We start from the raw sequence: 23,226 nt of genomic DNA on the forward strand, positions 1-23,226 counted from the left end.
GAGAGAGAGGAGAGAGAGAGAGAGAGAGAGAGAGAGAGAGAGAGAGAGGAGAGAGAGAGAGAGAGAGAGAGAGAGAGAGAGAGAGAGAGAGAGAGAGAGAGAGAGAGAGAGAGGAGAGAGAGAGAGAGAGAGAGAGAGAGAGAGAGAGATGTACAAATTAAAAACGATTTACTTGTCATGAAATAAGATAATGGAAAATAGTTTATTAAAGGCCACCCGGGATATATGTTCAAGTCTAAATGAATCTGCCCGACATAAATCCTCCTTCCCTCGATCGCTTACTATAGTCTGGGCATGTTATTTGAAGAGAAACCCAAGGTTAACAGAAAACACGAGATGGAGAATATTATGTGAGAAATGTTTTAAAGAGGATTCAATGCTGATTGCATGAACTGTCATAAAGAGAGTCCTTTTAAACACTCTAGGGTTATTGATTACTGAGTTTTATCCATATATTGTATGTACAATGAACCCATTGAACACAGCATGCAGAAAATTGATGCATCGGCCTAAAGTATAGAATATGGGATTCGCGATTGAGAAGCGTAAAACTGAAAGTATAAAAGAATCGTTGAGTCGTCTCATGGTCGTTTTGGATGTGGAGCCTCATAAGAGCGTACGTATTCACAGTCATGACTTTCATTTACAACTTAATTCCAAATCGTCGCTTTCACAATGGTTGCTTGAAAATTTCCTTCCTCTGACATCTGGACAACCAAATTGTGGCAACATTTGTCGACCGGCTAATTAAACTCTTGATAAACACACCAAACAACCGAAATACCATGTAAGGACTCTACTTATTACCTAATCACTGGCTTTCCATAACACACTTTAATACTGAATGCTCCTTAATTGATGCCTAATAGCTGCTTGACTTCTAATGACACAGCCGTGCGTAGAGGCACGCGAGGAGAAATCAAAAAGGATAATGTGTGTGTCTCGACACACTCTTACACACTCATGTACACGCACACCGCGTACATGCACACTCACGCACACGCTCACACATACACGCACACACACGTGCACACACACACTCATGCACACACACACACACACACAAACCACAGATTGTCAGTTTGTGTAGTTATGACTTGTTCTCATTGGGATGGTAATCAGTATTTGAATCACAGTAAATATTGGTGTTACTGGTGCATTTTTTCTGCTGTATATCTCTGGTTGGCTGGTGTATCTGTGCGCATGCATTGATGTTTGGAGTGGGGGTACTAAAACACACAGCAGAAAAACACATTTTCTGTCAATTTGATGACACAAACGCTCCCCTTCTTTTCCCTTCCCTCCCTCTGAGATTCTGCTAACAGAACGCGTGTCGGTTGTTTGTTCAGAGAACCATTGTAGCCACTTTCCCCTTCATTACATTTGGGTGTTTTTGCCATTGTGTGTATACCTAGAAATGTGCTGGGTTTCCCAGTAAAGGCTTGCGTGTCTTCAGGCTAAATGCATGCATTCAGGGATGCGCTCAACCCCCGCTTGTCCAGGTCCCCCGCGGTGAGCTGTGACAGACGGAGCCATCCTCTGTGGTGAAGAGGCTGACCAGGGGCCTGGCTGGGGGGTCCTGGCCAGGGGCCAGGCTGGGGGGGGGGGGGTCTAGACCACTAGACCAGTCCAGAACAGATCAGACCACACCAGTCCAGACTAGACTTGTCTGGACCAAACCATGCAGATTATCCAAAAATTCTATAACTATATCTTCTACTGTTCCATTTCCTTGTGAATGAACAAATGAACTCCTAATTCCTGGTCACTTTCATTTTTACCCTAAATTACACTGCCACTCATTTCTACCGGTTGGAGCCCACAGCTAGCCTGGTCTGTTAAATACAAGCCCCTGGTGCTCTGAAACAGTGGTGTTGAAAGCTAATCAAGAAATGGGAGAAAAGTGCATTTTGTTGTTAGGGGTAGTGTGGGGGTTAGCCTACAAGTGTTTACCTGCTTTTGTTCCTGTAAAAATGCCCCTCCAGTATCTAACTCCCAATACCAGGTTGGTTACTTACGTCGCCGTGGCAACGAAGGGGTCGTGAGAGATGGAGTGGGGGTTTTTCTCGAGGGTCCATTAGCGATCTCCCGCTATAGGACGTCAAGCGCCATACCTTAGAGAGGACAGCTGTGCGTCAGGGCTGCTCAAGGGTCTATTTTCTGCGCACGGTGGTCCACTGTTCAATGCCCAGTTTCACAAAGAACGTTCTAGATCCGGAACGAAGCCGTCATTGAGTCTTGTTGAGAGAAAAGAGTGAAAAGGGAAGTTGGAGTGTGGAAAGGGGGGTAAGACTGTTGCCATGTCGTCATTCATCTTCTGCCTCCTCTGGAGTTCAGATGCATCTGTGATGTGGCTCTGTATCGAGGAGGTAGAAAGAGAAAACAGGTCGGCCAACTCTAATTGGGTTTCATCCAAGGGTAGGGTCACCTGTTAGACATGCAAGGACACGCGCAGCTGTCATGGGGTGTACGGCAAAAACACGTTCGCAATCCAGTGTGACACATAAAGTGACACACACAGATCACACACACACACAAGGGTCCATGAGGGTAGGTCTTTGTTACTTCCTGTTGACCATGAGATGGAAACATCTGTTGTGAAACGAAAATGTTCCAAATGAATTTTAATAGATATTTTCAGTATGCCGTGGGCCAGCTATGGAGGAGAACATGCCATTTTGCTCACAAATCAGGTACTCACCTGGGTCTTAGAAAGCACATGGAGATAACATTTTGATTATGACCTGGTTGTTTTAGTGGCCACAGACGCCTCGAGATATTTGGTCACATTACTTGGATTCATCGTAGAATCTCCATTTTCATATTAGTCTCTCAATCTTCATTTTGAGAAAAAGGGATTTGCAATAATAGTAACAATCATCATCAACACTTGAAATGTGAATCTGAATGCGTGGACTAATTGTTCCAGCATCCTGTAGTCTAAGAGAGGTAGGCAAAGTTACGAAGGTGGAGAAACTTTGATGGAACATCACACACTCCAGCTTTGCTTTAATTGTACGACTTGCTCACGGCTTTGGCTACAAGGTCAACAAGTTTGTATATTAGTTGGAATCATCAGATGCAAGGACAGTGTGAATGTGTGAGTTTTATTTGACCTGTAGCACCGTGGCAACGCTGTCACATACACAGATTCTGTTTTCATTTCCTACATTATTTTTTTTGAACGAGAGTTGTCTTTTTTGTAAAGGTCAAAAAGTCAATAGGTTTTCTCAAGAAATTCCGGTTGAAGTGTACGTTATCCTGGGACAGCGACAGCGGGCTGGAGTCTGTATGAATGCATTTCTTTTACTCAAGCTTTCTGCATGTAGGATAACTGTTTACATACAAATAGCCCACTGGTTTGCTTCGTATAGCCCTATTGACAACTCGCTATCAGTTCTTTGACTGATCAACCGGGTGCAGCGGTTGTGGGCCATGGCCGTGGCCTGGGATGTTGGCATATTCATAGAACCCAGAATTTTTCTATGAAGAAGAAAGAGAAGGTTTTTAAATCCTTGGGACTTTTAAATATTTGGGAAACCATTACAAACTAAATATGAATCATAACAGATAATTTTTTGAATTGAAAAGAAAATTCTGTGATGGGGGGACAAAACCCTGAAAAAAAATTAAATAGATTTCAAGCGATTAAAAACAGCTTTCCAAAGAGCTTCTGAAGGTGAAGGAGAGGAGGGGGGAGAGAAGAGAGAGAGGAAAAGGGAGAGGTGAGAGGAGATGGGAAAGGAGAGGGTAATCCCGTGGGTCTCATTTCCTCAACTAGAAAGAAGGTATGAGAATTTGTTTTCTCGAAGTGACCTTTACATTCATATCCTGCTTCATGAATAAAAGGAATTACCCATACCAATAAACAATGCCAAAACACACACACACACTCCAGGACTAAGCCAATTAAACACAACACAAATGGCCACACGTTTAAACATACACACACTATTTCTTAGATGGATCTGGACAAATGAGTTGTCTCCCTCCAGCTGGCTGTCAGAGCTGAGTGAAAGAACAGTGTTCCTGAGTTTTGTTCATTTCCATGTTTGAAACCCCTCACCCTCCGATGATCTCCCTGCCATTCACCAGCGTTTCATAATAGACCTGTCACGTCGGTGTGTGACCTGGTGAACAGGGTCAGGGGGTAACGAGACTGTCAGTAAAGGAGGATGTGGGAGGGTACAGGTGATGTGAAGGCTCCGTCGACAGGATTTATACACTTTCATTAAATAACCCCTCCAATCATCACTGACTTTGACAGACTGCCAGAGAGAGAGAGAGAGGAGTGCAGGCCAAGCTGCTCTCTGTCTTTACAGGCTCTACCACCCCATTCTTCTTTTGTTTAATTCTTCTCTCTGGCACATACGGAACATATTCAAATGGATGTAATTACTTTTTAACAGAGAGGGAGAAAGGGGTAGGAAGACCGGCAGAGAGAGGGAGGTGGAGAGGGGCATAAAGAGAGAGGGAGAGGTACAGAGAGGTAAAGAGGCAGTGATAAAGAATGATGGAGGGGCAATGGAAGTAGGTCAGGTGGGGAATACAGTTGTTTTTCTGGCTGTAATACAGTGCTGTCATGGCTGTTCCACCTCTTCTTCAGTATGGGCAGTAATGGGCTTTTCCATTAGGTTGCTTAACCACTCATCACTACACCGCTGAATGGGGGCCAAAGACAAAATAATTTTTTGTCCGGTAATTGCAAGATTTTTTTCTTTCTCTCTTAACTCACTTGTTCGTATTGTCTCTCTGGCTAAAGAGCTCCTGTCCAGTTTATTAATAGGCTTCAATATTACATTGAGCGTTTAGATATAAAGGAGGAAAGTGGTTTGTAAGGATGCTTTTTTTCAAGGATAGAAATCTTGGTTTGATGGGCAAAAAGAAACTGTATGAGGTCTTTTTGAGAAATGCAGGAGTTTCATTCAAACTCTGGACCTAAAAGGTCAATGCGCTTCAGAAACCCCCCTTTTTTTTAAGGCCCAAAGGTTCATGGGATAAAACCCATTAAGAACCAAGTGGATGGCCACTATTGTCCTTTACCTGGACCATTTGCTCAGGTAAACAGTTTTACTTGGAATAAAAAAAATAGGTTTATGAAGGATTTTCTGAAGATTTCCCCTTAACTAAAAACCGCTAAACATTCCTTCTGCATGATTTGACCATATCCTTGTTCACATCCTGGAGGGAAGCTACGAGGGCAGTAATTAAACCCATAATTTCTTCCTAATTTTCTACTATCTTCAATTTATGTTCAATTTGTTACAATCTTCCTTCGATATGTATGAAATGTATAGTGTCCTTTTCTTTACGCAAAACGACCCAGAATGACAGATTGCAGTCAAATTCCAACAATAAAAAAAAATCTGTAATAATCTTAAATATAATATGTGACAGTATGACACAACAAACTGAACTCTGAGCGATTTCCTGCATCCGTGGTTCATCAGTGACAGTTCATGTACCCTAAACGGACGTCAATGATGACTACATGACGCACAGTCATCTTAGCATACACTTCACCATGGCGCACGGATAAAACTGAAAACCAAAACACTCCTCCCACCCAGCATCTTTCTTAACCACCCGTGGATACATAATGCACTTTCATGTATCCCAAGACCAATTTTTCCTCCAATGTCTGTTCCATAATGACATACTCCTGGCTTAGCACACATACAAACAAGTCCGACCTAAACAGAGCGAATCCCCATTTGCGGATCTTCACGGAACCCTGACAAAGGTCGACCAGCGTAAGTGGATATTTCATTGCCGGGCCTCTAATAGCCACGAAGGGAAAATTACTGCTGAGCATATTAGTTTGGATTGTCGATGTACTTTCTTTTTTTTTCCTTCTCTCAAAATGAAAGGACCAATAAGGTACAGTACATGGCTTGAGCAGACATCAACAAATTAGCACAACGCCTCCCACCTGTGCGCTTTCCTCTCCACTCGACCGCAATTTGGGCACATCCGAAGTAAAAGGAGAACGAAAAATGCTCTTACCTTGATAATGCCCTCTCCGGACAGAGGAGGAGGAAATTTATCAAGGAAATAACATTGCAAATGGATGCTATTAGCACACGTCGAACATTTTTTCATGTTTACTCTAAACTCTTGACATGGACAACCGATTTGAAAAAAAAAAATCTTCTTTCTTTTCAAGACGTTCTTTCCAAGCAAACACTAGTTGAAAGTTTTTTTTCGCGTGTCAACAGAACATACATCATGCCTACCCATCATGGTTAACTCCCTGAACTACCACTATCTTTCTTCTGATTAACTCCACTTGTGTATGGGTTCTTAGTGCCCAAAGCAGTCACAGACAGTTCACCCCTTCCATTCTGACCTCTCCTCCCTATACTATGCCTCCTACCCTCAACATGACCTGCCCAATCCTCATTCTCTCCTTATTCCTCACCCCCTACCCTATCTCTACTCATCTCCTACCCACTTCCACATACATACTTATTCCCTACACCCTTCCCCACCTCTCCTTACCCCCTCTCCCACATCTCTCCTTTCACCCTTTCCCGTCTCTAAACCAGACGACCCCCCCTCTTCCGTTCTCCTGGCTAATTCACCAGGCCTATGGGCTCTCACTGGTCCAGGCTACAGCCCCTCCACGTCCGACTGCCTCATTACAGCGTAACAGGCTAATGACATGCAACACTGGCCTCTCGTTTAGCTGTTGAACCTGATTAGGCCCTAACAAGGGAAGACCGTGGATGGGGATGCATGCGCACACAGCAGCATCACAATGAAGCTTCACAGGGGGGCACAGGAGGGGGGGGGGGGGGGAGGTGAGTGTGTGTATGTATGTGTGTGCGAGGTATAGGATGGCACCTGCTGTTCACAGAGGACAGAGAAACAGGACCGCTCCGGCTCTTAGGATATTCATTTGTTCCCGACTCCCATCATCTCAGCAACACCTCTTGGCAGGAGCAATAAAAACACACAGCCTGATATCCTGTGATGTAAACACGTCCCTAGTGTGAGGAGACGGAGCAACGTCAAATCCATCAGTCTCTATTACCGGACGGTAGTGTCACTGTGACCACGAAATGGTGTTACATTTATGGTTTCAGAGGACAGCAGGTAACATTTTTAACAAACCTTTATTTAAAAAATATAAATTTAAATATGTACTTAATTCATTGAAAGATAATATATCCTCATATCATATACGAAAGATAATAGCAGTAAAACGAAACATTTTAATCAAACTTTATTAAAAATAATGCTTGTACCATCTCTCACTTTTTAACTAGCACATGACACCATAACAAGGGTAAAATTTTCCTTTATCCTCACGCATCTTTAGACCCCGACCTCCTCCCCGACCTCCTCCCCTGCTATCTCAGCACTCCCCCTCCTCCCCTTCCTACACTCCCCTCACCCTCCACTCCAGGACGCGACAGTCCCCGTTTGTGACATCATCAGTCCGTGTCACCACAGGCCTGCCCCCTCCAGGGCTGAAAGCCAGGGTCATGATACAGCACATGTCCACCAGCCCCTCCTGACAGGCCTTCATCCCTGCCGCTAACTCCACCCTGCGGGCCGGGTCGCGCTTCAGCGCTGCCTTCTGGGCCACGGAGAACCCCAGCAGGCCCGTCAGAACCCGGTCCGACAGCTCCACGTCCAGGTAGGCCGACCCGTCTGAGATGTTGGCTCCGACCCGCCACTCCCCGCCCTTGGCCTGGAGGTTCCCCAGGAGGGTCACGATAAAAGCCTTCACCCGTACCTCCCTAGCAGGCACGGAGGCCACAGCGCCCCCAGACCCCTCTAGGAGGCACAGGTAGGTGAACGGAGGGGAGTCTAGAGTCACATGACCATCACCCTCTGGGTCTGTTTGTTCCGCACGTTCAGATTTCACCGTTATGGAGTCTTGGGCTGCTGGTTCTGGACTGATCCAGTCCCCCCCCAGCTGTGGTGGTCTGGAGGTCTGGGGTCCAGGACCAGATGCCTGGGGTGTAAGGCTTGATGTCTGGGGGGTTCTGGTGCCTTCTAGTGTAAGGTCTTCTCTGGGGTGTTCTGGTTCTGGAGGGAACAGGGAATCCAAGTCCTCATCCATGAAGTCATCCCTCTCGTCCAGGAAGTCAGTAGACTCGTTGAAGGATTCTAAATGTTTGTCATTTCTCACGCCAGCAGACCCAGAGCCGGACCCCTGGGCGTGCCCAGCGAGAGAACTTATTCTGGGGTTCGTGCTGGATGGCGGAGTGGGTCTAGCGGGGCTATCCTGGAAATCCAGCTCCTCCAGAGGAAGATCATCAAAGTCCTCGTCCAGGTGATCGTCCACCCAGGCGGGGGGCGCGAGAGGGGTGACCTCCTACGGCCGAGTCCGCCTGGCTCTCGGAGCGATGACCCTGGAAGGATGGCCTTCCGTAAGGGATCGAGGACTGGATCGAGGACTGGCTCACGACAGACGCACTCCTGGAGGAGGCATCACTGTGTGTCCCATACCCGCTCTCCATGCTGGGCTGCTGTCTCCACTCTGCCCCCCCTCTCTTCCTGGTTCCTCCATCCGGCCTGCTGTTCCCCCCTCTCTTCCTGGGCATCCAAGCTAGCCAAAAGCTCCTGGTCATCCAGCTCATCATCCTCTGGCTCCTGTTGGTTTGCTGCCAAACCAGCATTTAGAAAACCAGTCATTTACATGTACATAAATGCTGAGCATGCTGTAAATATATACACACTGTATACCTATATATACACAGTATATTCTGCTTCTCTGTTTTCACATGTACATATGGTTTGTGTTTATTTTATGGAAATAGCACCCCTTGCAGGTGTGAACTCAATGAGCCAATGAGAAGTTGTTTACCTGCAAGTGGGTGGTTCTCCTGCTCTTCGGCGCCACCTTGAGGAGGCTCCTCCTCTGGCTGCCCCAGGGCTCTGCACAGCACCCTGGCCAGGCTGTTCCTCTCCGCCAGCTCCTCCACCTCCCCCCCAAGCACCGTCACGTTCCCCGGGCCCAGGAGCAGCACCCCAAGCCTGCACACTATCTGGCCATGCAGTTGCAGTTTCACCCCAGGCCTGAGGAGGGCGCCAAGTGCAGGGATGGGCTGATACTCCATGGCCTCCAGGCTCTGCACCCCGTCAGTGATCTGCAGGAAGAGCATGCGAGTGGGCTTGGCCTCCCAGGGACGCTGGGTGATCTGGGTAACGGCCGACACGCCCTCGTTTGTGCAGTCGGCGCCCTTGGCACGCTGGAGTTGGGTGTAGGCGGGCTGGCTGACATCCAGCAGGGAGTCTACCTGGACACAGAAGCTGCCGCTGAGCTCTGTGTTCTGGGCTCGGGACAGTCCCTCGGGCAGCACTGGGTGGGCCAAGTCCCGAAGGTCAGTCAGCAGCCACTGATCCAACACCTAAAGTGACAGAATCATGAACGTAGGCCTCAGTCGTAAAGAGGAATTAATTTAAGCTTGCCTTGACATATACAAATGGCAAGGGTTTGTGGGGAGGGAATGCTATAAACGAAACCTTAGTTCAGCTTCTGAAGTATTTGCAAAAGAAAACTGCCACCAGTATGTGTTTGAAACTAAGCAGGGTCTTCCATCACCTGTTGGTTAAGCTGGTGCTGGGACACTTGTTGCCCGCCTCCTTCCTCCTGCAGCCATTCCACACAGGCTTCCAGCCAGGTGAAGGGTACCTGAACCTGCCAGGAGGACTTGAGCCAGGTCTGGGCCGCCTGGACCGCTCCTTGGGCCGGGGGTCGCATCACTAAGGCTCCGCTGAAGACCGTCACCTATCAGGTGATGATTTTAAACGTTTTAATGTTTACTGTATATGGGTATTTATTTGCCCCGGGGGATGTCAGAATAGAATAATGGAACGTAGGATAATTAACGTTAAGATGTAATGTGGATTTTGTAGTTTTACGTTGGTAACTTGCTGAGTGTGACACACTGGAATACAGTAGCTAGCTAGATAAGGCGCCAAAGCTGTTCGTTGAGCAGGATAGCACTGGCTATCCATTCCCACTAATTTGATTTGCAAAAAAACAACAGCAACAACTTTATTTTGCTTGTTCCAGATACAGTGAAATCCCAAGCACATACATGCTCCGGAATATGCATGTTGTGAGTTACTTACATGTGATGTTAGTGTGTTTCTGGGAGTTGTGTGTGACGGGATGCTACAATTTGGTCAAACTACCTTGCTTGTAGTTACTGAAGATCAAGTATATTGGGACCTGCCTATGTGGCTGTGATTGACTGATGAATTGACCAATGTGTGCTTGATAGGTAATCTGGCGTCTTCATCGACCAATCAAAGCCGATGTGCATTTCAGCGGCGCCAGCATTTTTGGTCTTTGCGTTCTTCTTATTGTGAGACTGAAAAAAGAAGGGGGAGTCTAGCTGCGAGGTGTAGCCATTTCAGGTCTGTTTCGAAGAGGTTTCGTTTTTGACTGTGCAAAGAGGAAAGCATTTTAGCTAAACTCAATTACAAGCTAAGGCAATGGTATGAGCGAAATACTTACACGTGTTGATAAAGTGCCACAGAATGTCATTTTATTGTGTGCATTGAACTGTTCTGCTAGCTTGCTACATCCGGTTACATTCATGTTCGCTAACGACGTTAGCTAGCTAGCAGTAGCCAGTGGTAGCAATGTTAGCGCTCCTTTAACTAACCCGATTATTACGATTGAAATACGATGATAAATGTTTATTAACTTCAAAGTGCAAGGTAGTTACCAGTATATATCATAATGACATCAATATAATTGTTCAAACTTAGCAATATTCGTCTGTACTTGGCAACGTACGGACGTGATTGTCGTGTGGTTGCTATCGTGGTTTTTAGTAAGCTAGCTTGTAGTAGCTAGCTAACCGACGTTAGACTATTCAACAATACGCTATCACGCGGATTGATTAGGACCAGCGTTATCTGGTTTATTTTCCACAATCACGTGATCCAAAATTATTATATAAATAAATAAAACAAGTTATTTAGAAACATTATTGATCTATATGGAAACACGGTATTTCGAGGTTGCACAGCCAGCATGTTAGTATGATCTAGTTACTTCAGTTGTAAACCCGTAGGTTCAAACATTGTTCCTATGTTTTTGTATTCATACTAACTGGTGTCTCTTATTAAAGGCTATGTTCTAGCTAGTTAACTCGCTAATTTTTATCTTAAATTATTTGTGACGACTGTAATTTCACTCAGATGACCGACTTATCGGCTCAGATGAATTCAATTGATCATGTCTTGTCGAATTTATTTGCGAGACCCTGAAATATACACAGTCGACGCTGCACATCTCTCAGTACTCTCTTGGTAACGCTCGTATCAATCACAGTCGAATAGATTGTTGGAATTGCATACTCTGTCGTGCAAATGAAATAATAATTTAGTAGCCGTCTCTGTCTATTACAACGGATTCTAACGTGTTCATGACTAACCATTATTATGTTTCCTTGGTAGGTTTGCAGCCGCTCTTTGATACTTGTATAGTTCCGCCCATAACACGCCCATCTCTTCGCAATAAATATCGGTACGTGTTGCTTCTCTGGTCAGTCCGTTTCTCTACAGTTTGTGTCGTAGTCGCATTTACAATAACGGTGACATTTAATTGATCGACAATGTCAATCCACAGACCGGCTGACCGAAGCTCCCGCTGTTCTCTCCCCGCCGTTACCTTCTCCCAGGACCGAGGTGCCCGCCCTACTTTACCCGCTGTCAGCCGACAATGGAGACAGAAATTGAGCAACAAGAAGATACGTCTTTCAGCAATACAGAGACCAACGGTAAATTGTGAAAACTGTGAATGCGTTGTTTATAAATAAGAACACACAATTGTTGAAATTGTAAGAACACACAATCGATGTCAATTGTAATGCGTGTAAACGTACTGTACATAAGTTATGTTTTGTGATAAGATGAAGGCAGATTTTCTGTGGTGTGTGTGTGTGATATCTGCCTTTAGTTCTGATATTGGGAGTTTTGAATTATTTGAGGGGAAAGAAACCGAGACTCGTCGACAAGCGTTGTGTATTCATGTGGGGGGGGGGGTTTACCTGTGTCAGGTAAGCGTCCAGCGGAGGACGTGGACGAGGAGCAAGCGTTCAAGCGTTCCAGAAACTCGGACGAGATGGTGGAGCTCCGGGTTCTCCTGCAGAGCAAAGTCAGTCCCTCTGTTCTTCTCACACCCCACCAACACGCAGCCTTCCCAACACCTCCGCAGTGCCTTCACAGAATCACCTTAGCACACGTCTCAAAGCCTGTTCGTTTTGCGTTGATTGTTCGTAATTAATTTGTCTGTACATGTATATATTTTTTTTATAGCGGTTTTTATTCGAATGACTTGAAGTACTCCACAGAGACAAACCCTTGAGCCTTTAGCACAATATCATTTTGTCTTATTCCGTACATTATTTGAAATTATATTATAATTTTTTAATCTTTCAAGTCATATTCACACTTTCTTACCTGAGTGTAGAATGGGACGACATGTCAGTTTACTGCCGTTTGGTGTATTGAGTTGCGCAAACATTTCCAGGCAGTTGGACATGCTCTATCTTTCTCTCTACTCCGTGCAGAATGCAGGAGCTGTGATCGGGAAAGGTGGCAAAAACATTAAAGCCCTGCGCACAGACGTGAGTACATGTTTATCCTTCCCACTCTCCCCCCCCCACCCCCCTCTCATCGGGGGGTGGTGTAGTTATTTCCCTCCCTCCCCTATTTTCATGGGAGGGTGGGGTCTTCTCTTAACTGCTAAAGTCAAGATAGGATGTGGAGGTCCATTTTAAAGGAGTTCTGAGCGCACCCACAGCCCTGTAAATGTTGTGAAATGTAGGAATATTTTGAGACTCTCCTGCTCCTGTGCGGTCCCTATCTGTGGGTGTTACCAGAGAGCACCATCATCATCCAGACGGTTAACTCTGCTAGTCATTCAGAACCACCTGGGCCTAAGCACATGCCCTTTGTGAATCCATTTCCTCCTGTATAATGAGTACTGTCGTTTATAGCTACCAGACATGATTGATTCTTGACTGGGTCCTTACAAGTAAGGCTTGGCCGTCTGTTGTGCCAATGCTAGTAGAATGATTTTGTAGGAAATGTTTGTATATTAGCCACCTGGCCAACTCATTTAATGTCATTACCTCTCTCCCTCTCTCTTCTCTCTCTCTCTCTCTCTCTCTCTCTCTCTCTCTCTCTCTCTCTCTCTCTCTCTCTCTCTCTCTCTCTCTCTCTCTCTCTCTCTCTCTCTTTCCTTCTCTCCCTCTCTCTCTCCCCCCTGGACTGTCTTCTCCATCTGTCTCCCTCACCTCTTTTCTCTTCAATCTCTCCACCTCTGCTTTGAGAGAATTAAATCACAATGACATACCAGTATAGCCTGTATTATAATGTATTCCTCTTCCCCCCCCCTCCCCTCCCTCTTCCCTCTCCTGTTTTTTATTTTGTTTATTTTTGCCCACTTCCTCCTCCTCTGTTGCCCATGTTCTGGATCGCCCCTCCTGCGCCCGCCCACCTGACACCCTGGTTGGCCCCGCCCATAATCGTGCCCTGTCCCTAAATGGGCGCCTTACTTGATTGACATCTGTGTGCTCGAATGGCCCTGGCCCCTGCCCATGCCACGCCCACGGCCCATGCAGTTCAATGCCAGTGTGTCAGTCCCAGACAGCAGTGGGCCTGAGCGGTATGTCCCTAAGCTCCTCCCTCTCACTGCCTGACTACAGGAAATAAACTAAATTAAATTTGAAATGAATAAACAATCCTGCCTTTGTTCAAGTCACAGTATTTCAACCTGCCTTTTGGTCTCTAGTGACAATATCAATGTCCGAAACTGCCTCTTTGATATGTCTTGTAACACCATGTTAAACCTCCATTGTCTCCATTTTGAATTCAGCCAAGGTTATACGACCTCAGTGTTACCGTTAGACCTATGTAGTCTGCCTTTGTTCCAATGCCAGTATTTTAATATGTCTGTGTTTTATTTCAGTGACAGCCTCTCTTTCTCTCTCTCTCCCTTCCACACTCCTCATCCCACCCTCTTTCTCCCCCGCCAACCTTCCTCTCCGTCAGTCAGTGTACTGGTCCCCCCCCCCCCCCGCTCTCCTCCTTTCTCTGGTGATGGTCCCATAGAGTCTGTGTAGTTGGCCCTTCCTGGTTGGTCCATTGCTAGTGTGCACAGTCAGACTCCTCACACCTCCTCCTGCTCCTCCTCCTGAGCAGTGAGAGCCAGGTGTTGTCCCGTCTTTCTCCTCTCGCTCTCTCATCTCACCTGGGAGGGATCACTCACTCTCACCTCATGTCTTCTTGCCCCCCCCCCCCCCCCAGCAGCTGCAGAGTTGGCCCCTGGCTCAGCAGAACCCCTCCCAACCCTGTCTTCATCCTTCCCTCCGTCTTCTTCCCTCCATCTTTCACCCGTCGCCTCGTTTTCATCTTCCGCTAGGCTTTGACACTCTTGTCACCCTGTTCTGTGTCATCATCTTCCTCCTCCATGTGTCTGCTGTGCCGCAGTTGGTTAGACAGCTTGAGTCTGTTTCAGACCGCCAGCTCCCCTCCCCCCTCCCCCCCTCCTCCCCTCCGTGGCCACACCATCACCCACTCTCTATCTTGGGTTCTGTTGTTGTTTTTAACTTTGGTTGGATACTTTTATTTGATTTTTTGTCGCCTATTAATTTTTCAGACAGTTTTATTTTTTTTATAATTTTTGAACGGGTGTCTCCAAAACGGCCTCTCTCTTACTTTCCCATGTTGTCGTTTTGGTTTGAAACTGGTATAAAAGAGGACTGTTTTTTGGGGGGTGAAAGGAGTTTGTTTCTTTCAACTCCTCCCAATTGAGGTTAGGAGAAGTCATCTGTGTAACCCATTTGACTGGTTCTGAGTTGTAGCTTCTAGCACTTTCTGTGGGTATTGAATTTGGAGGGAAGAGAGTTGAGGAGGTCGAATGCTATAGCTCTGTCACTGTTCTAAAATACGCTTGTCTTTCCCCTCTCTCTTGGCACCATTTTGATTGGTCCTTGCGACGATTCCTTGCTTTGTGATTGGACGGGTGCGCAGCATCCTGAGCATCAGTGCGGATATCGAGACAGTGGGAGAGATCCTGCTGAAGATCATCCCAACCCTAGAGGAGGTCAGATCCACTCTCTGATTGGTCCCCGCTTGTTGTTTATGACAAATCCTCTGCTGTGATTGGCTCAGTGTTTGTCAGCTGTTCCTAACCATGCGCCCTCATTGGTTCCTACCCAGTACCAGCAGTACAATGGGATGGACTTCGACTGTGAGCTCCGTCTGCTCATACACCAGAGTCTGGCAGGAAGCATCATCGGGGTGAAGGGAGCCAAGATCAAAGAGCTCCGTGAGGTACACACACACACAGACACGCACACTTGCACCAATTGGGGAAAAAACAAAATTCTTTTTTTTTCCTGTGCGGTTGTGGTGTGACTGTCTGCCCTGTGTTTCTCTCCCAGAACACCCAGACAAGCATCAAGCTGTTCCAGGAGTGCTGCCCCCAGTCCACCGACCGCGTGGTGCTAGTCAGTGGCAAGTCTGAGAGAGTGGTGGAGTGCATCAAGATCATGCTGGAGCTCATCGCTGAGGTGGGTGTCTCTCCTCCTCCACCCTGCTGGGGGCGGAGGTTCAGGAGCGGGTCAGACCAGTCTCTCTCTGTCTCTCTGTCTCTGTCTCTCTCTGTCTCTCTCTCTGTCTCTCTCTCTCTCTCTAACTCCATGTTCTCCTCCCACCTCACTCCAGGCTCCCATCAAAGGTCGCGCCCAGCCTTACGACCCCAACTTCTACGACGAGACCTACGACTACGGCGGCTTCACCATGATGTTCGAGGAGAGGGGGGGCGCGCGCCGGCCTATGGGGGGCGGAGGGTTCCCCATGCGGGGGGGCAGGGGCGGGGCGGGCGGCTTCGACCGGATGCCCGCCAGCCGAGGGGGCCGTGGGCCCATGCCCCCCTCCCGTCGGGACTACGAGGAGATGAGCCCACGTCGGGGCCCCCCGCCCCCCCACCCAGGCAGGGGGGGCAGGGGAGGAGGCCGGGGACGCAACATGCCCCTTGGGCCCCCGATCAGAGGGTAAGACTATCTGGGTGTCCTATGCCTACTGCTCTCTTCCTGCTTCCTCCTGGTCGTGCTTCATCCTCATGGCTTGCTATGTCACTTCCTGTCACTTCCGGCTCTCTCTTGAACTGCATGAAGGAAGTGTGTCGTTGGAGGCTGTTGGAGGACGCTATGAGGAGTCGTTGCTTCGCATAGCGTCACTTTGCTTGTGTACTGTGTGTGTGTGTGTGTACGCCCCATTGTTCATGTTTGTGTACCATCTCCATCTTGTCCACAGAGACGATCGTTTCTCGTCCTATGACTCCTACAGAGGCAGCTCAGATGACAGGTCAAGGTAAGTCTCTTCTGTTCTGCCCCGGACTTGCCCCGTACCCCGCGACTGCCCCCGCCGCTCGCCCTGAGCTGCCCCTCCACTCACCCATACCACTAGATCCTGGTCCTAACCCAGTTTTAGATCCTGTCCTAGTCCAATCAGCCTGGGCACTGGTTGGTGCATCTACAACCTTCCATCAGTGTGGATGTCTTCAGAATATGATCGACTAGTGTGTTGAGTTGTTCCCAGATAAATGCTGCGATTAGAATCAAGCAGTTTCTTGAATAATAAATCAGTTTTTCTTCTTCTCCCCCTTTCTCTTTCAACCCGCTCTCTCTCCCACATCTTATACATTCTCTCTCTCTCTCCCCCACCCTCTCCAGCAGTGACAGAAGAGGCAGACCAGATCGCTATGGCGATAATATGGTTAGTGACCCTTGAATAAAAGCACGCTGGGCCGCTCCTGGCATCCGATTGGCTGATGCCAGACAATAGGGAGTTGTCAGACAATGGTCATGATTGTGGTAATGACTCTAGAAACCAGGACCATACTGGTCATGATTGTGGTAATGACAGTTAAACCAGGACCGTAGCTTACCACAAACCGGGACCCCTCCACGCATGGTTACTTAGCGCCACGCTAACCTCCTCAGACTTGCATGTACCTACCTCTTACCCCCCCGCCCTGGTTGACCAATCAACCTCTTACCCCCCCGTCCTGGTTGACCAATCATCTCAGTGCCAGGTCTTTGAATGTCTACATCAGAGTTGTTGGCTCAAATAGTATTTGAAGCACTTTCAAATACTCTAAGGAGCTTGATTGGGGCCATGGGTCCAACAAAATCCCCCTGGCAGAGTTGATCTAACACGCGTCCTCGACGTATTTGAGATGACAAAATACAAACCCCTGCCCCCCTCCTCCGTGCGGGTTGATTTTCACGGTCATCCTTTTTTATCCCAGTTGCCGGGGGTGGGGCTCAGTGGCGGTTGCCAGGCGACGATAATAACGCTTTGTTGACAGATGGGCGTGCTCTCCGCGAGCTGGCAAGATACTGCCCTCGGTTGCTCGGCAACAGGTTTTTGAATTGCCTGTTGCCCTGGTGACTGAGGAGCAGCTGAATAGCAGGTGAAAGTGGTGGAGGAGGAGGAGTCCAGGGGAACATTGGGGTTTATGGAGGATGTGTCCTTTGGACCTTCAGTCTTCAAGTGGCAGCCTGCATCCACCTGTTTACAAAGACCTCCAGGAATGTATTGATTCTCTGAGTGAACCATGTCTCTCTCCCTGTCTCTCTCCCTCTCTCTGTCTCTTTCTCCCTCTTCTCTCTGTTTCTGCAGGGCGGAGGTGGATATGGTGAGTTCTGTCCGTTTCTCTTTGTGTTTCTTGGTACATGCTGTTCGCCAGTTCACTGAGTTCATTTGTTAATTTAATTTTGACGCAAGAGCTGTTCTTTTATTTATTTGTAATTGGTTTGTGTATTATTATTTATTTTTCCCCTTCCGTCCCAACAGACAACAGCTCTTCATGGGACTCTTACCAGTCAGGTGAGTTTCTGAACTCAAATCAGCTAGTGATTAAAAGAATTAAGCATACATCATAAATACAATTAAAATGCTGTATGTGTGAGGTGTCAGCACACTCATTGTAGTTTGAGATGACTGTTTCTCCACCCTTTCACTCCCATCTCTTCTCTCCCTCCGTCCTCTCGCTGCCATGCAGGTGGACGTGCGTCCTATAATGATATGGGTGGACCAGTCATCACCACACAAGTGACAATCCCTAAAGATGTGAGTCTGACACACACACACTAACGGCACATCCTTCTGTCACTCCCACCGTAACCTATGAGTACCCTTGTGAGACAAACACACCACCCACATGCGCTCACACACACACACTTCCATCTCCATAACATGTCCTCCCCTGCTCCTCATGTGTGTGACTGACTGTGACACTGTGACTCCGCCCCCTAGCTGGCAGGATCCATCATAGGTAAGGGCGGTCAGCGCATCAAGCAGATCCGTCATGAGTCTGGGGCCTCCATAAAGATTGACGAGCCCTTGGAAGGTTCAGAAGACCGCATCATCACCATCAGCGGAACCCAGGACCAGATCCAGAACGCCCAGTACCTATTGCAGAACAGGCAAGTACTGGAACAAGCTCCTATGAGTGAACTTACCCACCTCTCCTATCTATCCTTCTCTCTTTTTCTCTTGCACCTTCTCCCTCCATCTCTATCCTCCTCTCCTTCTTTCCTTCCCCTTGTCATAGACTTGCAACTTTTAAATCTGAAAATATGTAGATGTGAGTGAATATGAATATGTATATATTGTGTTCCTCTATTGCACCTTAACATCTCTCCTTCGTAGATCCTCTGTTGCCTGTCTTCTGTCCTGACTAACCCTGTCCTGCCCTGCTCTCTGAACCTAGTACAAAGCTTCCTGTTACATGAAATGGCTGTAAGCTCAGAATCCAATCACTCAAGTATTTGTTTTTTAAAGACTCCCCTGTAGTAAACATCGAGAGGTCAGTACATAAAGAGATCTTCTTGGGGATCTTTGGAGAGATTCTCTCCTGATTGGTGTCGGTGTTGCCGACGTCCAGAGCCGTTTCAGTGTGATCTAGGGAGCCGGTGCTTTTCCCTGCCTGCTGCGGTCTGGAAGACTAGTGATTTTGTTGTTTTTAGTTAGATAAAATGACAACAAATCACAGTCTGCCAAACGGCACAGGCTTCTCCTCTTCTGTCTCCCCCGGCAACCGTCGAGCGTTCCGTTTGTAGTCTTCTTTTTTTTTTTTTTTTTTCCTCTCTCCGTTTCCTTCCTCGATGCCTAGATGCTGTTAGAACGCCTCTGTATGGTTATCGCCATGGTTACTAACCCTTACCTCCCTTCCCTCCTTCCTCCCCCCCAGTGCGCTGCACCTGCTCGGACACCAGGACTAACTCCCCCCTGCCACCGACGCAGCCCATCCTCCTCTCTCTCCCACCCTCCCTCCCCTTCCCGGTCATGCCCCACCCCCCTACCCTTATACTGCTATATATATCTTCATTGACTCCTGTGAATTTTCTTTTTATTTTTTTTGTGTGTTCTTTCTACTCTTGTATTCCAGTGTGAAGCAGTACTCTGGCCAGTTCCTCTAAGCCAGGAGACCCCCCCCCCTCCCTCCCTCAATGCTCATCCCCCCCAGCTTATTGTCCTGGTTTGTGGGTTTTCCGATATTTTCTTTTTTTGGATTTGGAATTTTATTTTTTTATTTGTATGAAGGTGAAGGGGGAGAAAAGGTCCGACATTCCTGTACTTTTTAAATGTAGATGTGCAGCATTTCCTGTGTAGCTTTTTGCTTTCTCAGTCCATCTTACTGACCTGAGCTCAAACACTCATACATCTGGAGCCCCTGTCCTGGCAGGCATGAACATACCTTTTTGGGGTTTTTGAATGGGTTTGTTTTGTAGTGTGTGTGTGTGTGTGTATGTGCGTGTGTGTTTGTGTCAGTAGAATAAACCAGTCCTGTGTGTGTGTGTGTGTGTTCTCACACTTTACATCAGTAAACCCACATGCGCCCCCCCCCTCCTACCACCATCACCATTCAGTGGAAAGTGCAGAATGTAGGCTTTTTTTTCTTGTAAGAAACATTTTATGATTTTAAAAAATAAATGTAGGAAATCGTTCTCCTGCGTCATGTGTTTTTCAGCTTATTGTTGGCATGGGGGGGGGGGGGGGGTGATTTATAATAATAAACAATCTGTGAAATTACAGCATCTAGTCAAATAAATTCTTTGTTTATGAACGAATATATGACATTGAAAATGTTAAGATAACTTTCTATTGTCCTCTTGTTTAATGGACATGATTAGTGCTGACGTTCTGCTCGTGCATTTTACCTGTTATGCTTCCGACTATACTCAGCAGTTGAGTTCACTGTCAATTGTAAACCCATGAATAAAGATGTCACTTTTTACCAGATCCCGCGACTCACATTTTGAAAATAAAAATGTTAAAATGTATTTGATCGTTTTCGGTACACCTTTCTGTTGCTCTAGGACCCGATCAAATTATACGGTAGCTGGCAACTATGCTCCATTCAAATATAGGGCTACTGTGTTTACATCTAAATGTGTCAGCTATTTATTATGCATATCCTTATTTGTGTCTGGTAGTTAGGACTTAAATAGCACAATTTCTTGGTATGAATCAGACATCTCTCTTTCCTATCTGTTATGACGGAAATAACGCTCCGACGATAAGATGCTCTGATTGGTTCAGAGTGTCAGACCCGGATATGTCTACCGCAATTGATAAGGTAGCCAGCTAAAGAGAAGTCGGACGTGTTGTGTTATATCAGAAACTTTGAGTAAGTGTTTTCACCCTGCAATTCAACGGACAAACCTAAATCCAAACGGTGTATTTAAAGGAATTACATTCAGTCCGGAGGTTCTATATATTTTGTATTCGGTATGCAGTAGCACGTGAATTGAAGTCAATTGGAAGTAGGTTTTGCCCCGTAGGGTCTCAACAGTTGAAGGAGCATTAAGGATGTGATCATAAACCATCTATGTTGTGTTACCGGTAGTTTCCACTACCCTCAGAGTCATCGATAGATTTAGTCAGATGGCTGAGCGGTGTGGGAGTCGGGCTAGTAATCAGAAGGTTGCCGGATCGATTCCTCACCGTGCCACATGATGTTGTGACCTTGGGCTAGGCACTTCACCCTACTTGCCTCGGGGGGAATGTCCCTGTACTTACTGTAAGTCGCTCTGGATAAGAGCGTCTGCTAAATGTAAATGTAGATTTGAGTGGTTATAGCTAGTTAGTTCACAACTGTGTGACTGCATTGCAATATGCCACCCACTCAAACGGTGTCATATAACTACAAAATGCATTATTTATTTGATAGTCTTCCTCAACAGCATGCAGGACTCCTAATGAAAACAGGAACGTATTTAGCTTAATAAAAGGAGGGTGCTTATTTAGGTTCAGGTGTGACAGCTCTCCCGTTCTAAGATGCTTCATAAACTTGCGGCATTGGCCCTTGTTGTCTTTGCAGTGGCAACGGATCTTCAGCCGCCTCTCCCTCCCAGGGAGTCCGGCGAGTTTGTAGCAAAGAGCAGCAAGGACGTGCGGGTGGATGAGGAAGGGGTGCGGAGGGTGGCCGAGATGCTGTATGCCCTGAGAGACAGCGAGGAGCTTACAGCAAGCGCCTGGAAGAAAGCCAATCCTCTAGCCCCTGCCCCCACCTCCGAACAAGCCCTTAACTGGGTCTTTGTGGTGGACACCATGAACTTTTCCTTCTGGCCAGAGCAGAAGGAGCAGCAATGTGAGGTCACCCATAAAGGGACCACCTACCGGGGGTACATGACCCTGTGTGCTGCCATCACCAGGGCGATGGATGAGGGTGAGACTGCTCACTCCAGAACTGCCTCTTCTGACCACACAGCAGTTCATAGTCCCCTCTGTCTGTCCAGGCTGTGCATGTATAGTCCGTCTGCTACAAGTTTGACATGTGTTGGTCATCCCCGGAGCTATGGAAGAGAGATAGGCCTGAGTCCCCTTCTTTCCGTCCCAATGTTTAAACCGATAATCAAATGAACACATCACAAAAGGACTGTTTCCTGGGTTTCAGTTGCTAAGACTTCTGTCCTCATCAATCACCTGCCCTCTTCCTCCCTCTCTGTCTCTAGGTATACCCATCACCGAGCCCTCTTACTTCTCCCAGATCACTGTGGAGGACTTGAGCCGTGTTCTGCGGTCAGACAACGCCACGCCCATGCCCATGCTGAGGGAGCGCCACAGGGTGCTGACTGAGGGTGGACGCGTCCTGATGGAACATGGAGGAAGCTTCCGGAGCTTCATCGGTCGGGCGGGGAGCGACGCCCGCAAGATGGTGGAGCTCATCGTGGACAGGCTGCCCTCGTACAGAGACGAGGCCGTTTACGAGGTGCAGTAAAACGAGGACTTTGACACAGGGTGACACAGATTGCATAACTGACTCGGAGGAAGTGATCCCAGAGCTCCCTCTGCTGATGAAAAACAGTAGTCCTCCAAACATTAGTCCACACACTGCACCTCAGACGATGTTGACAGGAAAACTGCTTTCCATAGTCCCCCCCCACCACCACCAGTGTCCTTTTCAGCCTGGATTTAAATGTGTAGTTGAGGAGAAGGTCATCCTTCCAACACAGATCGTGTCTGTGTCCTTAGGGCCGGAGGATCTCTTTCTACAAGCGAGCCCAGATCCTGGTGGCCGACTTCTGGGGCATCATGGAGGCGCGGGGGGAGGGGGATATTCCCAACCTGGATTACCTCACCATGTTTGCAGACTACAGGGTGCCTCAGGCCCTCGTTTACCTGGGAGCACTAAGCTACTCCGACACTTTGATGGAAACCCTGAAGAAAGGTGTGTGTGTGTGTCCATTTTGTTTTTCCAAAGCAGTTTACCTTGCTGTTTGTGTATGTGTCTCTCTAATGTACCATTTATACTTTCTCTTAAGTATCTCACTGTGTGTGTGTGTATGTTACACTATTTGCTCCTGTCCTTCTGGTTCCCAGGTGAGCTGCTCTGTTCAGGGGACCGAAGAGAGGTGGAGATCCGTGGATGTTCCATCAGGTGTGTGGAAAGGATCAGGGCCTATCTTGCCAGCCTGTTGGAGCAGAGAGATGGACTGAGCTGCAGCATCAACTCTGCTGTCATAGACTTCTACCTGTGGCCATACGCCAAGGAGCACCACCAAGAGATGGCTCACATTCCGATACACCACACACGCTGTGTATACTACTGAATTAATAAATAAACTGGTTGGAAATAAAAACGTTTATTTCAGTTAGTATTTCTTTAGACTCTTTTCTGAAGAAAGTAAAGGGTGCATTTTTGGGTTTGATTCCGTTCAGTTTGGTTTA

General features: G+C 47.3%; 3 protein-coding genes across 10 annotated transcripts; 2 read left to right on the plus strand and 1 right to left on the minus strand.

Annotated features, from left to right (window-relative positions):
- Nucleotides 1-7,108: 7,108 nt before the first annotated feature.
- rmi1 (RMI1, RecQ mediated genome instability 1, homolog (S. cerevisiae)) lies at nucleotides 7,109-10,162 on the minus strand. The gene is given in 6 exon segments (XM_047048344.1): nucleotides 7,109-8,278; nucleotides 8,280-8,534; nucleotides 8,536-8,618; nucleotides 8,822-9,365; nucleotides 9,560-9,745; nucleotides 10,093-10,162. Coding segments are annotated over 5 exon segments (1,935 nt in total). The 5' UTR covers nucleotides 9,719-9,745; nucleotides 10,093-10,162; the 3' UTR covers nucleotides 7,109-7,384.
- A 138-nt stretch (nucleotides 10,163-10,300) lies between these two features.
- hnrnpk (heterogeneous nuclear ribonucleoprotein K) lies at nucleotides 10,301-20,290 on the plus strand. Of its 8 annotated transcripts, none has more exons than XM_047048005.1 (17): nucleotides 10,301-10,380; nucleotides 11,431-11,500; nucleotides 11,603-11,753; nucleotides 12,033-12,130; nucleotides 12,546-12,602; nucleotides 13,602-13,645; nucleotides 15,013-15,085; nucleotides 15,202-15,315; nucleotides 15,426-15,554; nucleotides 15,709-16,037; nucleotides 16,300-16,356; nucleotides 16,719-16,761; nucleotides 17,671-17,686; nucleotides 17,845-17,877; nucleotides 18,053-18,120; nucleotides 18,307-18,476; nucleotides 19,244-20,290. In XM_047048005.1, exons 3-17 carry the CDS (start codon nucleotides 11,696-11,698, stop codon nucleotides 19,272-19,274), a joined length of 1,320 nt encoding a protein of 439 aa, XP_046903961.1. In that variant the 5' UTR covers nucleotides 10,301-10,380; nucleotides 11,431-11,500; nucleotides 11,603-11,695; the 3' UTR covers nucleotides 19,275-20,290. The 8 variants fall into 8 exon arrangements, with proteins under 8 accessions (XP_046903961.1, XP_046903959.1, XP_046903960.1 ...); XM_047048003.1 differs by having other exon boundaries at nucleotides 10,323-10,461; XM_047048004.1 differs by having other exon boundaries at nucleotides 10,323-10,461; nucleotides 19,442-20,290.
- An 88-nt stretch (nucleotides 20,291-20,378) lies between these two features.
- Nucleotides 20,379-23,133, plus strand: c24h9orf64 (chromosome 24 C9orf64 homolog). The gene is made up of 5 exons (XM_047048015.1): nucleotides 20,379-20,683; nucleotides 21,377-21,724; nucleotides 22,011-22,267; nucleotides 22,531-22,726; nucleotides 22,879-23,133. Coding segments are annotated over exons 1-5 (1,032 nt in total). The 5' UTR covers nucleotides 20,379-20,682; the 3' UTR covers nucleotides 23,109-23,133.
- The last annotated feature ends 93 nt before the right edge of the window (nucleotides 23,134-23,226 follow it).

Source organism: Hypomesus transpacificus, chromosome 24, assembly GCF_021917145.1.
Source record: "Hypomesus transpacificus isolate Combined female chromosome 24, fHypTra1, whole genome shotgun sequence".
Lineage (NCBI taxonomy): Eukaryota > Metazoa > Chordata > Actinopteri > Osmeriformes > Osmeridae > Hypomesus > Hypomesus transpacificus.

Bases quoted from the DNA above. Each gene is read 5' to 3' on its own strand.
- hnrnpk (XM_047048005.1), top strand. From the start codon at position 11,696: ATGGAGACAGAAATTGAGCAACAAGAAGATACGTCTTTCAGCAATACA. The intron at 11,754-12,032 runs GTAAATTGTGAA...TACCTGTGTCAG, and splicing joins CAGCAATACAGAGACCAACG to GTAAGCGTCCAGCGGAGGAC. The intron at 15,086-15,201 runs GTCAGATCCACT...GTTCCTACCCAG, and splicing joins TCATCCCAACCCTAGAGGAG to TACCAGCAGTACAATGGGAT.
- c24h9orf64 (XM_047048015.1), top strand. The intron at 22,268-22,530 runs GTGCAGTAAAAC...CTGTGTCCTTAG, and splicing joins GAGACGAGGCCGTTTACGAG to GGCCGGAGGATCTCTTTCTA. The intron at 22,727-22,878 runs GTGTGTGTGTGT...TCTGGTTCCCAG, and splicing joins GATGGAAACCCTGAAGAAAG to GTGAGCTGCTCTGTTCAGGG.